Source organism: Egretta garzetta, unplaced genomic scaffold, assembly GCF_000687185.1.
Source record: "Egretta garzetta isolate BGI_Z169 unplaced genomic scaffold, ASM68718v1 scaffold81, whole genome shotgun sequence".
In the NCBI taxonomy this organism is placed as follows: domain Eukaryota; kingdom Metazoa; phylum Chordata; class Aves; order Pelecaniformes; family Ardeidae; genus Egretta; species Egretta garzetta.
This window is the reverse complement of record NW_009258671.1, coordinates 415-17,341: the sequence shown is the minus strand read 5'-3', so window position 1 is coordinate 17,341 and position 16,927 is coordinate 415. Positions and strand designations below refer to the sequence as shown.

At 40.5% G+C, this 16,927-nt stretch overlaps 1 protein-coding gene across 1 annotated transcript in view; it reads right to left on the bottom strand.

Moving 5' to 3' along the window:
* The window catches only part of LOC104135077 (caldesmon, smooth muscle), a gene marked incomplete at its 5' end in the record, with an annotated part of 17,652 nt that extends 1,350 nt beyond the window's left edge, over window positions 1-16,302 (bottom strand). The window contains 8 exons of the mRNA XM_035888550.1: window positions 356-389; window positions 713-796; window positions 3,366-3,461; window positions 4,446-4,583; window positions 6,953-7,031; window positions 7,123-7,166; window positions 14,269-14,409; window positions 16,047-16,302. Of these exons, the coding sequence (XP_035744443.1) occupies window positions 356-389; window positions 713-796; window positions 3,366-3,461; window positions 4,446-4,583; window positions 6,953-7,031; window positions 7,123-7,166; window positions 14,269-14,409; window positions 16,047-16,302 (872 nt within the window). The remainder of the gene's footprint in view (window positions 1-355; window positions 390-712; window positions 797-3,365; window positions 3,462-4,445; window positions 4,584-6,952; window positions 7,032-7,122; window positions 7,167-14,268; window positions 14,410-16,046) is intronic.
* Between the last annotated feature and the right edge of the window lie 625 nt (window positions 16,303-16,927).

Here is a 16,927-nt window from a genome sequence, read left to right as displayed (position 1 = left end):
CCAGGCGCCTTGCATTTGCTGTAATTAGTTGAATGACTATCCCATTCCTCGGACCTCACATAGTTTAATAACACTCTGCAGCTACAGCAAACATACAACACATGTCACTCAAGGCTTTGCAAACATGGCTGCAGCACCACTAGTCCTCAGCCCTCCTAGAAGATTATTTAGACTTATTTCTCAAACATTCATGTTTTGATGGTGTTTCAATGGAGTTTTTGAAAGGTAAAGCCAAAAAGGGTTTTTTTCTTGCATCAACATTAACAGCTGTAGAATTTTGAAACTCAGATGTGCGTGTAGTAAAATGTGGTAAGGTTTCTATTGAATATGCAGATGTATTATTAGAATTACTTACCATTAGTCTCTGATTTTTTCCCCATAGCTGATACCTGTTTAAAGAAGTAATAGCCCACTATTAAAGTTGATTATGGGAAAACATAGCTATTTATAACAGGAAAAAAAATCAACTCCATGCAAAGGACAGATTTCTACGTACAACACAGCTCTGCCAAATAGGAATACAAAAGTTACACGCTGCATGCTGCCTTTCAGTGCCTCGTACTTTCTTCTATAGGTAGAGAGGCAGGTTAGTAACAAAAGACATGTAGAGGCCTAATTCCAACTAACCGACCACATGAAGGCAAACAGCACCTTCCCACTAGAAAGCCTCCTGCAGAGATACTATCCTTTTAACAACGCACTGAAGTGTTACCTTAGAAGAAGAAGATGATGACTTTTCAAAAGACTGTTTCTCCCAGAGATTACGTTTGCCGGATACATCTCCTGGTTTTAAATCCTGTATTTTTAAATGAATGTCAGAGAACAAAAAACAATATTAGTTCAGGTTTATTTTAATTTGGTAGAAAAAAGGTTAGAACATGGCTTCCTCATAAGAAAAGTTGAGGACCATCCACCAGTGGTAAATATTACATTATCTATCAATTATAACACTATTTAGAATGATACTTCACATAATCATTCCACACATACACATGCTTTACAATAAAAAACAATCCCACTGCATCCATTTAGTATCAGACAGACTAGTCATAACGTATTATGTTCGTCCTAGGGAGTACAGCGAAAGGTTACTGCACCATCAGGTTTTTAAGAAAGACAATTCCAATTTTTGCAAACAAAAAGATTTTTTTTCAGAAATAGTATTTCTATTAGGGAGGAATTAAAAAGTAGCGTGTCTCAGTTATTTTAGATCAGAATCAAAATATTTCATTAAAAAAACTGAAAAAAAATAGAACTTCTATCACAACAGAAAAGCAGACCCTCCTCTGCATTCTTAAATATAGGTTTCAGGATTTAACACTCTAGACCTTCATATCCATTTGAATTTCCATTGCATCCTTTAAAACCTTAGCATGTAACAATCACTAGCGTGACAGAAAAAAAACCAAAACAGTGAGGTAAAGTCATTAAAAAAATAATAACATTCTCTGAAAATTAGTGTATATGCAGACTTTAAGTAAAACTCAGTAAAAACGTCAAGCTGTTTCTTGGGGAAAAGCCACAAATCAAGACAACATATGCTAAGACAGTAGCAATGCACCTGCTTAAGAACAGATGGATTGGTATCTACCTCTGTGGCTGGCAAACAAAAGGATCTTGAAACAATTTTGGACATAAGTACTCTCCTTTTCAAAAAGTGCTCAAGCCCTGCACTTTTTCCAGAACCTTATTCTTGCCATCCATAGACAGGTAGATTTCTGCACATGAGATTTTCTAATTTGTGATAGAAAAATGCCCAGTGATGAATGGAAATGTGATTCCTGCAAGGGGTATTTGCACCCAACAGAGATGCTCGAGAATTGATCATAATTTACAGCCAAAGAGGGTTGCTGATGATTAAGACTTTAAGTCAGTTCTGTACTTCAAAAAGTGAGTTCAGCAGTAACAAAAGAAGGAAGAAAACAGCAAAATTGCAGTGGACCTAATCACAAAACTAATTCCATAATCCTGAAATCATTTGGGGTCTGTGATCATGAAACTAATTGAGATCTTTGCTCCCTCTACTTTTAATTGAATATTGTTCCAAAACCCACAAGAATCTTGATGGTCTTGAAGCTCTGAATGATTCTTTATTTTGGTGTAATGTGATGGGGGCAGGAACTTGCTAACTAAGAAATTCTAGGTTTTACTTTGATTTATCATGGTAAAAAAAGTAAAAATCACATATTATAGACATATCATTCTTCTTAGTCATAAACAGTTTTACCTGACCACCTTAGCAAACAGACTCTCAAAGAAGAAGAATAGGAGGAGGGCAGGTTCCTTCAAGTAGAAATATTGAAAGAAGAAAGAACAATCTATTGAGAAACAGGGAAAGGAAGACATAGATGGAAACAGTTGGCTGAGGGGACAACAAGAGGTTAGTCTTACATTATCTAAAAGATGCAACCTAACAGAAAGAGAGGAAAATCTGGAGGCAGATTCAGTGCTAGTTTTCAGCCATTGTGATTAAACACAGTGACCACCATGGCTTCTTTCATTTTTATATCCATGTCCATAAAGACACAATCTCCATGTAGCTACCAGTAACTACTGACATTAGGGACAATGCTGCAAAGTTTCCAGCTCCTCTTTGGGACAAATAGGAGTGTGAATTGAGAAAGCATTTGTCAAGGCTACACCTTTTATACAAAAGGCAAGTTTTCTGGCAGAAAAATACTACACAAGGATATGGAAAGAAACCAGTTCTTTAATAAAATCCCCAAGCTGAATCATTAACACATCACGTGATACCCTGCCATTCTCCAATATGGACACTTACAGCTCCAGTCCTCACCCCTACCCTTCCACATCCCACAATTACCTGTTTCTGCCCCTTCCCACACTTCTGCTTCCCACACTCCCAGCTTATCACTTTGATAGCATTTTCTGATCTGATTCTTGCTGAAGTAATGGACACGCTAAAGGGTCTTCATTAAAAATGCCATTTAGGCTCTTAAGGGCTGAAGTATTTCAGTTGGGTTTAAAAATACCCTGAAAGATTTTTACAGGGCAAGGGCCAAAGCACAAGTGTTTCATCCAAGGTCTATGGCTAGTATTTTCTAAATTAATGTTAGGCCTTTCACAGGTGGTAAATTAATGTCCTTCTCTACCAGAGAAGTGCTTCTCTGAGCACTGTCTTTTCAGAGCACCCCTAAACTTTAAGGTGAGGACTGTCCTGTTTCATCCCCCATTTTTCTGAGTACCCAGGAATCAGCAGCCAGAGGGCCTCTGTGAGCTTCCAAGAGAGGACACGCAGCAAGGTTCCTCCAAAGACCATCAGCTGGCTGAGGAAGCACTGTCACCACCTCTGCCCCAGGAGAGAACCCACCTACTGAAGAGATTGTTGTTGCAAATTTACTTACAGAAGGTTTTGGAGCAGGTGATTTGTTGCTCTCTGGGGTCTTGGTTAACCACTCGTTGATACGACTGGAGACACCAACCTTCAGTCCAGCAGTTTCCTGAAAAATAGTAAAATCTAATCAGAAGACTTTCATAATAGCCTTTGCTATGTTTTTCATGGTTTAGATTTAAAAACAAAGCCAAGCCTGAGTTTAATATAGAAGTCCTCACTGGGACTATTGCTAGCCAAGAATCGTCCTGTGTGCTCGGAAAATATTATCCCTATAAACTATACAGTACTACTAGCCTCTAGTTTTCAATAATGATAAATGTGAGCTAACGAAATCATTTTTAGTATATTGCTAACCCAGGAATAAACGTTAGACGTACACCTGCTCTTTTTGTCATAACCCCAAACTCCAAGGTGAAAAAATCTTTAGCCTAAAAGAACAAGAGGCACCAGTCTAAGTTTACATTTTTGTTTTGTTAAACTAAAATTTTTCAAAAAAACCCACATAATAGAGGAGTTAAGTGGCCTAAAATTTAAATCATTAAAATAAATCTTTAAAAGGTTAGAACAAATTACTGAAATTTCACCACTCTTTGTAATAACTCCCTTCAATTCATGGTTCAGGTTCTTGGTTATGATGAATGCTCATCAACTAGCATCAATTTATAGAAAGGAAATGTTGCCTTAATGATTTATGTAGAAAAGATAAAGGTCTCACAAATGCTTCTATGCATTATCTATCAAATATCATCATTAGCTTGCCTATCTAATCCTCCTCTGCCTCCCAAAAGAATCTTTCCCAACACAAAGAATTTCTTTGTACTCTGCTTGAACTACCCAAATATATTTGTCTAAGATATCTGATGTGGTTCTGGAATGTCTCATAACTTAGCTCAGTATGTCACTAAATTCTTCTATTATACTCAATATTGCAGCCACACAATTTTGCGGGTTTCTGAGGACCTCAGGATCCTTTGGGATATTCTTCAACGGTGATGTCAACAGGAGCAGCCAGGCTTACTCATAGGATGAATGGCAAGGTCAGGCCCATAACATAATTCTTTATAATCACTATGTGAAATTAAACACATACCTTATTTGGTGTTCCTGTCCCAGAGGGTGATGAAAAAACATTCCCTTTCTCCCACATGCTCTTGATATTACGGACACCCTCGGCTGGAACAGGAAGGTCGGAAGCTGCTGGCTTAGCTGGTCTGGCAGCCCTTGTGCCCTGCAGAAGAATAGAGGTGAGTTGGTGTTTGGCATAAAGAGCTGGAGTTGCAGGGTGGTTTGACTCTGGGGAAGTGCTGGGGAATGCAGCAACTGTAAGTGGTTCTAACCATGATCATGAAGTGACGGAAAGGAGTACCCAGCTCAAGAGGTGACACTGAGACTCCCCCTTTAGATTTGCAGTTGCACCCTTGACACAACCGGCTATGAAAACTGCAGTCACTTAGATTTTTGCATTTGTTACGTTTTTAAACCTCATGGCAAGCCACAGCTCTGCCCACAACTGCTTCAAGGCTTTAATTTTTCCTCTTTCAAGTTTTAGCACCTGCATCGTGCAAGCATGGCTCTTTCAGGGACACAGCTAGGGAAATCCTTATGCAGAGGCAGGGGAGAAAAGCTGCTCTGCTCTGTCATTCAGCGTCAGACTCAGCTTCATCTGTCTCAGACAGCTTAACCTTACAACTTGGGATTCTAGGGGTAAATTTCAGCAATTACAGTATATTTGGAGTGAGGTGTTTTTTTAAAGAGTGGGGGGTTGGGGGATTGAGGGGGGTTTTGGCAGTGCAGGTTTTTTGCGTGATTACCGAAAACACTGGGCCAAACTTCTCCCGCTCCTTCTTTTCAAAATTCTTGTACATTTTACATAACACAGATTTGAGGAGAACAAGAACCTGTATGAGCTGAGGCTTTGCATCTCTAGGTGCAAAGCAAGTCAGATTTAGCAACTTTTGGAAAAACCAGAAACTCAGCAAAGGAATAATTTCAGGTCAGATGGGAGCTGTATATAGCTGTGAAGCTATGCTGCCTGCCCCTTGCCATAGAGCTATGCTTTTTAATATCTAAATGCAGCATAAAGATTCAGGACCTTAGCACAGCCCTACTGAAAATACTAGAGAACCTGATACAAGCTGTGGGTGGGCTGGACCAGTGTTTATGGGTTGACAAACCTCGACTTCACTACCACATAAATTTCTTACGACAGGCAGAGCTGTAACTCCAACCCATCCACTCTTTTTAAGAAGTTTAACGTCAAACTCCAGTGCCAAATTAAAGCCCTTCATCACGCTAGGGTGGTTATGTCTCATCCAGAAGAGGTGCAGGGTAAAGTGGGAGAACAGAAGCTGTATGCTCCTACTTCAATGATATGGGGACTACTGGGTGCCATGCTGACATTCATCTCTAACGGAGGGGTCTGAGCTACCTTCAGCTTACACAGGTGCTGGAGGCAAGCCTGAGCCTTCAGCACTGTCGTGCATGTGCTTTTTTTGGAGGGGGGAACTGACACACAGTATAAAACTCTCCAGCACTGATAGGCTTCCTAGCAGAAATGTTAAACAGAGGGCAGTCACAGAAAAATGCCTTTGTTAAGGCTAAATTTTCTTTTAAGTTACTAAAGTTTCCTTTAAGTTAAAGGATGATAAAGCCTAACCAATTAATACCTTAATGGAATACCATGCTTAGACTCTATATGTGAACAAGAGGAGAAAAAAAATCCAGCAGGGAATAAAGAAGTGCTAGACTTTAATCACAGCTATCAAGAGAATATCCCTTTTTATCCTGTTCTATTCCCATGACACTTACCAACCCAGTCCAGTTGGCCTGCTATATTAACCAGTAGCTTTCACATTGCCTGTACCCACTGATTTATAAAAACATCTAAAAAATCCCAACCCAAACCAAAAAAGCCAAACACCTATCTTTCCTTGCACTATGAAAAGAAGCAGCCCTCAATTCTGGCTTCAAGGCACGTTATTAACCACTACTTGTCAAAATCACCTGGGGTCAAATTCTGTGATTTGTTTTGATTCTGTTTTTCCTTTGTCACAGAATCACAACCACAGAATGGCACGGGTTGGAAGGGACCTCGGGAGATCATCTAGTCCAACCCTCCTGCTAAAGCAGGTCACTACTTAACTCCCTAGTTCACTGAAGTGTCTGTCTTTGGCAAGGAATTTCACTCTGAAGTGGCAGCCAGCAACACAGGCCCAGTCCCTTGCTCTCTTAAGAAGCTGCTAAGTCAGCTTTGCTCGGGGTGACTACCAGCTCTCTGCTGATAGCGCTCTCATCAGCCAAGAAGAGGATGTGACTGTCCCTCAAGAGATGCTGACCGAGTCCTTCAAGAGGTACTCCCAAGCTTACAAAGCAGAGCAAATTGTGGCATGAAAGGGAAGCCACGAGTCTGAGGGTTGTTTTAAATACATATCTAGATGCTAGTTATAGGCGTGCCTCAAGAATTTTGTTCTTGAAGTTGCATTAAAAAAAGAGTTTATGACCCCAAATCCCTGCAATTCTTGAACAGTAAGACACAGGCTGATTAAAGTCCCAAAAGCCATTAGTAACTAGAGCCATCGTGAGCTGGAATTAACTTACCTCAATTGCACTAGTGTATTGCTCAAGTCTACTGTCAATCTTTGAGACAACTGCCGTTGTGTGGGTGGGTTTCATACCGCTGTAGGATGTAAAAAAAGAGAGAAAGAAATTACTATTCCCGCCAGTTAAACACTGCTGGTTTGACTGAACCTACTGTTTTATTGCTTTACCTCTTCTGAGCTGATTTGTTCAAAAATTCTGCTCGCTCCTCTATCTAGAAAGGAGAGAAAGAAGAGCTATAAGTTAATAAAAAGGCACAAGACCAGGCTAAAATGTATTTTTAAATGTCAAAAGGTCAATCTGAAAGAGATGCATTCCAACAGAAACCACCACAGACACACACACAGGTTTTATAGTTAGGAGCCTGTTATGCTGCAGATTCACAAGGGTGGATATATTTTCTGCATTAATGTTTGCATCCTGAGTATTTCTTCAGTGCCTCATTTGTAACAAGAGACTAAACCACCAGTATAGAAAAGAGAAAAGGGAAGAAGTTTACCTTACGAAAGGGGTTGATATTCACAAAATCTATGTCAAATTTCCTCATATCTCCCACATTAGAGCAAGTATGTACCTCTTGAGACAGAAAGCAAATTTAATAAAGTTTTTCTGAGTTGAGACATCAGACTAGGCCAGGTTTGGAGCTCAGCCACATACCCTCTCTCATGCATGATTTGCAGGACACTGACAAATTTTCAGCAGGGTCATTGCTGAGTCAATATCTACGAGCTGTTATTACACAAACTGGTATCTTGCATTTCATCACTGTTTTCTACTCTGCGTGTAGGAAAATATTGTAATGTTTCTAGGGAAAAAGAATCATGAAGGTCTCATAAGACTTATGTCAAATCTCTTGATAATTTGAAAACAGAAAGGCTCCATCCCTGAATAAAGTTTGAAAACATTTCATGACAGGGGGAATCTATTTGCATTCTGAGTCAAGAAATGCTTTAATCAACTTCCTTATGTGTCTTCCACTTTGCATTGTTCCACTTCTTATCCCAGGCTCTACAGTTTCACTTGAGAGTAAAATACACAAAAGCAGCTCCAAGGAATAGAAATTACTGTTAATCAGCCTGGCTGGATTCCTGTGGATTCCCCAGTATCAGTAAGGGTTGTCCATTTTCAAGTTACTTTAACAGTGACTGCTGTGGCATTTGTGCCTTCAAAATAGAGCAATGACAGTCATTCCTTTAAATGGTTCTCCTTAACATCCCGGATGTACCACAATACTAAATCCCACAGCAGTCCCATCAAAGGGCATGCATGTTTTATTTCTCAAGCCCATACAAGCAAACACTCAGGCAGTTCACCTCCATGCAGAATTTGCCAAACAAGCTCACTGGAAGAACTCCACCTAGCATCAATCCAACTCAAAGGCACCTCTAAAAAAATATATACAATTTACAGATTGATTTACACTAACAGTTTTAGTTGCCAATATAGGATCTAAATACAGTCCTGGATGGAAAGATGGGCTTTGCTTGGATAGGTACCAACTGTTCCCACGCACTGGTGTCACACGGTGGCAGCAATACACCAGGCAGGAGCTGAAGAGCCATTTTTCACCCACATGGGTCGGGAGCTGCAGCTTTCCCTCTGCCAGCCTGAACGATTCACAGCTTGGTTTCACCCAGAGGAAATACAGTCAGAATTGCCATAAAATGAGCAAGTAAATTATTTGATCAAAAGCGACTAAACAGATCTATGATGGTAAGGTAAAATATGTCACATCTCCTCAATTATGGTACAGTCGGAAAAGTTTCCCACAACGCAGATTTCTGGGTCATGAGCAGCAAATGCATCAAAATGATGAGTTATACCAACAAGAGACACCCTTTTCACCCATGATCTGCATGAACAGATCATTCCCCGATTGCGTCAGTCAGTGAAACCCCGGCTGGCAGAAAGGATGAACAACCCGGACTACCTCAAAAAAACAGGACTCAAGGTAACCATCTAATAATTCATTTACAGCATATTCTAGTTCAGATGAACTGGGATTCCACTTGAAATCTTATAAAAGGGAGAGATCATAAAAGATGCTAATGGTAGACTCTTTATAGTCTTCCTGTGTTTATGAGGGAGAAGTATTTATACGCTGCAGGAAAACCTGGCACCAGTAGTCACTGGTGTAAGAGAGGGATAGGCTGGGGGGAAGATGGACACGTATTCTTGGGGCTGTAGTAAAAAGTCATTCTCTACCTGCTGGAAACAACGATTCTCAGAGCACCTGCTGTGGTATCAGGAACGAGTGAGAGATTTTTCAGAACAGGAGAGTGAGGAAGCAAACCAGAAAATACTTTAAACAGGAAAGCAGAGTTGGGAAGCGACCCTCCGAGCTGAATATGGTCCTCTTCCCGAGGAATCAGGTGCCTTATGTGGATGGATAACACATTTTCTACACATTTATATGAGAATTTTTTCCAGAGTACCTTCCTCAAAACACAGTATGCATGGAACAGAAGCATACACTGAATACACTTAGAGCAAACACACCTGTATGCACATGTGTATTCAACATATAGGTCAAATGAATTTAGAATGCACAGCAACATCTAAAGGTCATTTATCCACTGCACATCACACAAACTCCATGCAAAGAATTTAAAACGTTTGGCACATACAGTAAACAGTATTACAAAATAGATCTGTAAGAGAAATAGGCAAAGCAAGGTGGTTAGCACAAAATACAAAAATATTTCCTCAATTTGAGACCAGGGAATAAGAACAATCTTTTTTCTGCATTCATTTTAATAGGATCTTGTTAATAGCTTGGACTATGTTTTGTCACCATGGAATACTTTCCAAAGCCTCTGATAAGGAACACACACTTACTCTGAAAAGTCAACCTGCCGGCCTCTAATTAAATTATGACCAGAGACAAAGAGCGCAAGATCTCAGGCTGCATCTCTCCCACCTAACCTCAGTTGCTTGGCATTTAAGCATTTAGTCAAAATTACTCATTTTGGTTCCCTCTATAGTCAGTGGAGAGACAGAGGACCTTACCTCACCCTAGGAAAGGTGGGATTGCTTGTCCTTGGCTTTCACTCTATTAACTACCAAAGTAGCTTAGATTAGACAACAACATGCTTAGATGGACACCTGCCCTTCTGCTGATAAAGTCAGATGAAATGAAACAGGACAAAGCCATGTGGAGTCTCACACCTCATTAGGGCCTTTCTCAACCAGGTCAGCACATACAAGTGGCAAGGAATAAATTAAGCAAGGTGTTATAGAGAGATCTATATATGCATTTATCCACCCTCAAGTACATAGACGTGTTTTGTTTGCTGATTGTGCAAGAAATGTCTCGCCTATTAAAAACGCAGTTGAAGTGTGGGTGTCAAAGTGCAGCATCTTTTGTCTGTACATTCTCCAAGAACAGAAACAGAATGGAAGAGGAATGAGTTAACACACAATTTGAGCCAATGACTTGGGAAACAAAAACCATCTAGATATTCCCAGTTAAACTTGTTTCATATAAAAGTATTAAATGATTCTTAGGAAGTTTAAAGTGTGTATTAGATATTATGTGACAGAAAATGTTGTAAACTGATATATACAAAAACTCCTCTCAAAAACTGCGTCAAGGAGGAAGGTGAGTAAAAAATGCATGCAGAAAACAGAAATCCCTGTATTATAATTTTGTTTTATATCCAACAGCTCGAAGAACCTAGTGGAAATCCATTTTGAGTGGTAGACCCTGGGAGTAAAGTGGCTTCTCCTTATCCCCTGAGCGGCTCACATGCTCTTTTGCTTCATTAAGCACAGTTAGGCTTTTTGCTGCTGTCAGCAGCATCTGTGCAGAGTGCACCAATTTACTCCAGTTTACCTGCCAGACTAGAGTCCTGCTGTCAGCGTCAAAGATGGGGGAAGAACAGATGTCACAAATCCTGTTCTTACCACTCTATCTTCCCGCTGCCGCAAGAGTAGCTCATCTAGAAAGAACTGATTGTGTGGAGTCTAATTCTTCCCAGTCACTGCTCCAGCTGTCAGGTACTGAGAGCAATAATGAGATAGGACAAGACAGGTTGTTAAGGAAAGGAAGAAAAAAGAATCTCAAGCCCTGAAAAGTCCTATCTTCTGGCTTAGCTGTCATTATTGCCTTGCAGAGAGTGTGGGCTGCTGCATCAGCCCGTGTTTCCCAGGAGACATTTTCTGCAAAGACAGAAGATATCCCAGGCTCTCAGCCTCCTGCCGTTGCTTCCTCCCCTCAATGCCTAACAGTTTTTGCATTTCTGTAGTAGTGGAACTCACCCCCAAGAGGAAACATAGTATTGAAATGTCCTGTTCTCTCCTGATTAACCTAGAGAATAGTTATACAAGTCAGTAACAGTCCTTCCCAAAGAAAATATGAGGAATGAACTTGTCTAAAAAGGAAAATGAACAAAGATTATGCGGGAAATCTCATTCTTCTACTGCAGCACCATTTGTGTCAACTAAACTAGGAAAAGCATGAGCTAGAGTGGGATGGGAGAGCAGCAGAGGTTGTTCCAGTCTTTGTCCTTATGAAAAAAAAAACAAGAGAGAGGGCAGAGGCTGAACAGAGGTTTGCTACTGCTGCTACTGCCCACCAGCCCTGAGAAATCCAAGCTGCTTTTGTCCTTGAGCTAGTGATGGATTTGGCCTGTATTTACTTTGCATGCTGCTTCTTCACTGTCCCCTCAGAACGGACCAGCCCTGGTGCTGTCACTGGGAGGACTCGATGCTGCAGTAGCAGTTCTGCCGAAGTAGTGTCACAGGTTGCAGGGAAACACTGTATTTAACAGTTAAAACAACACAAGTTGTCAAACTGCGTAGGCTGTTGACATATTAGAGGCCAGACTAGTCACAGTAGTTCTTTCTAAATATAAGCATGTAGGTATATTATGTCCGTGTTTGTATACAAGCATTTATATATGTGCATCCATGAGCCACGTAATACATGGAGATGAGTTGCACGTCTTGGTCTCTCAATTCTGAGTCTGCATGTCATGCTAGTCCATGCCCTGCCTGATGGATAAATGCAGTGTCCATAAGATGGTAATATGCCACACTCCCTTCCAGTTTATCTCCCTTCTTTCCTTTGTTCTAGTAGTTCACTTGGTAAACAGCATGCCCTACTTTCCTCATCTAAGTCACTCCCAGGAACTTCTTTTTCTTCCCAAAAACTTTTTTTTTGTAATTTAGGACAACTCAGAATATGCACATGTATCATACAGTATTTTAATACTGAACCTCCCTTTTTTCATTATTAATTCCAACTGCCTACCCACAATTGTGCACTTAAGGTTCTCACATCACCCATGGCACATCTAACCAGAAGATACATTAATCAAGGGATAAAATATGTGCCAGATGCTTCACAAGCCAAAAGATAACCTGGGCAGTGCATAACAGGCAATGAGAAAGCTGTGTACCAACCAGGTTAGACCAGCCTGAGAAGTCTGTCCAAATGAAAGGTAACAAAATATAGCGTCTTCTAAAAAACAGAGTTTGACATCAAATTTGACATCAAGTTATTAAAATGGAGTTTATTCCTTCCTCAGCTGCTGACCACAGAAGGCCAAGAAACAGTTTAGGGTGTGAAGTTCAACAGCATTACATATCTACTCTGGCCACCCACAGACACCAGGCAGGAATATGTACAGTATCATCAATTTCTCGGAGAAACAGAGAAAGAGAAAAAATGTGTACAGAGTCACACATATCAGTTTTAGTAACAAACAACTTCTACCTAACAAGCCATAAAACCCAAAAGCAATTATCATCACAAAAAAATTGGAGCTTGGATGCTTAACGACATTTGGAAAATTCCAGCTTTCCTCTAAAAATACGCTTAGTAGAATAGCGTAGCTTCAGTCCAAAAGTTATCTGAAAGTTATTAACCTCCTGCCAAATCCAGTGTTTTTTCCCACTCTCCCCAAAATTATGATGTATATCTTTCTATTATGTGTTTTCAAGTGTAATTTCCTCTCTTCTGAGTCATCTGTGAACTAAAGCTCCAAACGTATGTCATAAAAGGCATCTCAATAAACAGAAAGAAGAAAAAGAAGCCCTCCCAGGAGGGCTGGGAAGAAGCCATACATTTATAGTGTCTGTTATTGACATGGTCTTTTGCAACCGAAATGGCAAAACCAGGTTAATATAATAGGAGCAAGTCGTGAAGACTGGCAATCTTTGCATAGCTCTGTGTATTCTGTCCTTGTATTTCAAGTTCAGATGTGTCTGAGAAGTCAAAGGCAAGTCCAGTCAAAAGTGTTTGGGCACTGTATTTACTAGAACTGGGCCCGAGACAGTATAGGGCTGAAGCTCCAAATCGGTTCAAAGTGTAGCACTCTGTGAGCAGAAATGTAATTTTGACCAAATGCAGTTTGTCACTCAACAGATACAGTTCTTAATCCCATGGAGTTCCACTCCATGGTGCAATGTGCTCCTACCTGATAAACTCTTGCCTGGTTCTTTTCTTTCCTAGTGCCCACTAAGGGTAAGGGGACTGTTTTGACAAACATTTCCAATTCTTAAATGACTAATGACACAAAATAAGAAAAGCAAAAGATAGCTGAAAACGATTAATAGATCTGTAGTTTGAGCCTGAGCTGAGAAAGCAACTGGACTGCATAGCAAAGCAAAGTTCCCAATAATTTCAGTGGGGCCAGGATTCCTCTTCCATACCAAAAGGCCATTTAATTGATTTATCTGACTTCCAATATAATATAGGCCACAGAAGACCACTTAGAAATTCCTGCAGCAACAGAATTGTTTTAGGGGTTTCTTTTTCCTGTTATGTAAGAAAATTAAATCCAGTCCAGTACTTCTAGATGTTATTTTTAGGGGGATTAGACATAAACTAGAACTCCCATATGGGGCAGTTTCAATTAATGATGATTAGGCTGAATATGCTTAGAGACAAAGTAATCTGGCAAGGAAGAAAGTAATTGTGGATGTGGAAGGAGAGAACATTTGTGATCTTTATCTCCTCCAGTTCACAAAGCACTCTTATGATAAATTAACATTGAAAATCAACAGAGTAATACAGCTCTAAGTTTCCAAAGTAATTTTCTCTTGAAGGTGAAGATACTTTTTGGACATTTTTCATCAACAAGAACAGGTAACTCCCAGTCTAGAAACTATTTTTAGAAAGGATCTCTAATTTTCAATCATCCCAATGAATGAAGTCTTCCAGCTAAACGTTTCAGGCTAACGCCTGTTTCAGAGCATTGTCCCAGGTCTGATTTCAAGTATTTCCACACTGCTTTGGTGTTTGGCTGTTGGTTTGGACTGCAACCCCCAATTACTTTTTATGTACTATATAGATGCTAGTGGGACGTTACCTTGAGAGATGAACCCTTAGGACTGAAACACTTAAATGGCTTCTTGTCTTCAGATACACTATCTTCTGGCATCTTTTGACGTTTCTCAGCAGCTTCAGCCCTTCTCCTTTCAATTTCTTCCTTCATCCTCCTCTTTTCCTCCTTAAAAAAAGATGAATAGTCACTTATTCTTTCAGAAACTACATCACCATTACAGGGCTTTGCAGTTCTGGAAACCCGTACCAAATTTTCTAAGAACAGTTTTTCATGCAGGTCAAAAAAGTTCAGTGACCTATCTGAAATCTAGCAACATATTGCTGCTAATCCATCATCACACTGGTAAGGAAGCAGGGAATACAGCTTGTCTGTGCTGCTTTAGTGTCTCCACACAGTGAGGTCACCAGATTTATTGCCATATAGTGCCACTTAAAGAGAGAAAAAAGCACATTTATAAAAATACTGAAATTCAGTTTCTCTGTATCCTCATGTATCATTTTCATACTGTTGTGTCCATTTACTCTGGCCCTTGTTGCACCAAGGTTAATACTTCACAAGGAAAAATCAATAGGTTCCCAAAAAAGTGAAAATGAAATGCTTACCGTTTTCCCCCCAAAGAGATGAGTTTTTACTTCATAAGTTGCAAGTTAAATCAGAAGCCCTCAAACTACAACCATGGTAAGCATTGGTCAGCAGGGTCTGACCAGCAAGGTATTGTGCAACCTCAGCATCTATTGAGTTCTACTGTAAAGAGCTTAGTATATTAAAGCAATTGGCATTCAGCTGCCAAACACTATTATTATTCATCTACCATCTGTTTTCCAAACAACTAAGACTCCTAAATGATGCACCAGAGATTTGGAAATCCTATTTATAGAGTCCCTTGGCAGAGAAAGTACAAGCAAACAGATGTGCTTGGGCACTCAATATTTAAATAGATGCGAATATCTTCCTAATGAGATCTAGCCCATCGTAACTATATATATTAGCATTCCAGCTCGTCTGCAGCAGACGAATTTTGACATGCGCTTTATAGTTCAATTTGTGTAATGTCAAAAAGCCACCCTGAATAAATTAAGAACTCTGTGGCTATAACACTGCCCACAACATTTTGCATCCCCAAGAAGATAAGAACTTTGCAACTATCTCACATGAAATCCTGACTTGCGAAGACAGTTGTTGGAGCCCTGTCTTTCCTGAGGATAGGGCTACAACATTTCTTTCTACTCTGGATGTCTGCATGTCCTCATGACTGAATGACTCAGGTCCTCACTACAGCATCTATGTGATGTGGTCGCTTGATAACAAGTATGGCATGCTTGCAGTTAAACCTGAAGGTTATAAAATGGGGTGATTTTAATGCTGGGTAATATATTTGAAAGCAAGGTCTGTTGCAACAGGCCACCTCCTGACAGACGCTAAAAACCAGCCATGCCCAGAAAGGCACGCAACCCAGAGCGCCCAGATAAAGGGTGTAATTTGAAGCAAAGTCACAGCAGCAATTCCCAACACAGCAACATCAGATCCAAGAAGCAGCATGCTTTGTCCTGTATGCTTGGGTTTGGTCTTGCTTTCCCTGTTGCACACTCCTTCCTCACCTATGACCCAGCCTCCCATGGCCTCATTCTACCCTTTTGTTAAATACAGACCCATCGACCTCCAGCCCCACCAACTTCTTTGCCTGAAAGTGTCTGTGCAGGTACTGCTGTAAAGAGATATCACCTAATGCAAAGCCAGCAGAAGTAGAGTAGTAACAGCAAGGGTATAAAAACAGAGTCCAATACTTCATAGTTTACACTTACCTCCTCTCTGGCTTTTCTCTCTGCCTCCTCCTGCTTCTTCTTCTGCTCCTCTTCCTCCAGGATTTTCCGGCGCTCCTCCCGCCTTTTCTTCAGCTCATCCAGCTCTGCTGCTGCCTCCTGCTGCTTCTCCTTCAGCTTCTCAAACTCCTCATTCTCGCCTCGGCGGCGGCGCTGATCTTCTAGCCGTTTCCCAACCTCGACCTGAGACCCCAGCTTTGCTTCCTCGGCATTTGTGGTCCCTTTCAAATTGGAGCGGCTGGGAAAGAAATTAAAGGGAAGGTGATGCTCCACAGGTTTTCCCTTCCTGGCCAGAGCCACCCGCTGCCACGCACTCACCAGCAACACGGGAGCCTGGCACTCAAACGTATTGCCTTACAAGACCTTTTGCTCCTCGTAAACTACGACAGGCCCAAAATATTTTCCTCAGGAGTTAGTAGGCTGGGATACTACAAGGAGCACCTCTCCCATCCACTGCCAGTGAGAAAGGAGTCTCTCGTGTGCTTGTGTGCACAGGAGCTGCACCACCCTGCCTGAGAACTCAGGCCACCTCCTTTTTGAGAGAATTCAGTAACTGAGCTTGAAATTTTTAACATCTCATGTAACTTCAGCAAAAGATATAATATCTTATCACCATCTCTATGGTGTACAATAAACTATTACAGTTTCACACCTCTGTTCTGCAGTTTGTATACAGAGGAAACACTTCCAAAAGCATACTGTACTTCATATAGAAAACAAAGCAATGGAAAGCCATAACTAATTCTTCTCTGTTGGTTCTAAATGAGATAAATTTACATCAAAAAAACTCATAGCAAAAATATTATGCTATGTTCTGTGCATTAAAAGATGCACTAAATCTTTGCTTGCAAATGCAATTATTT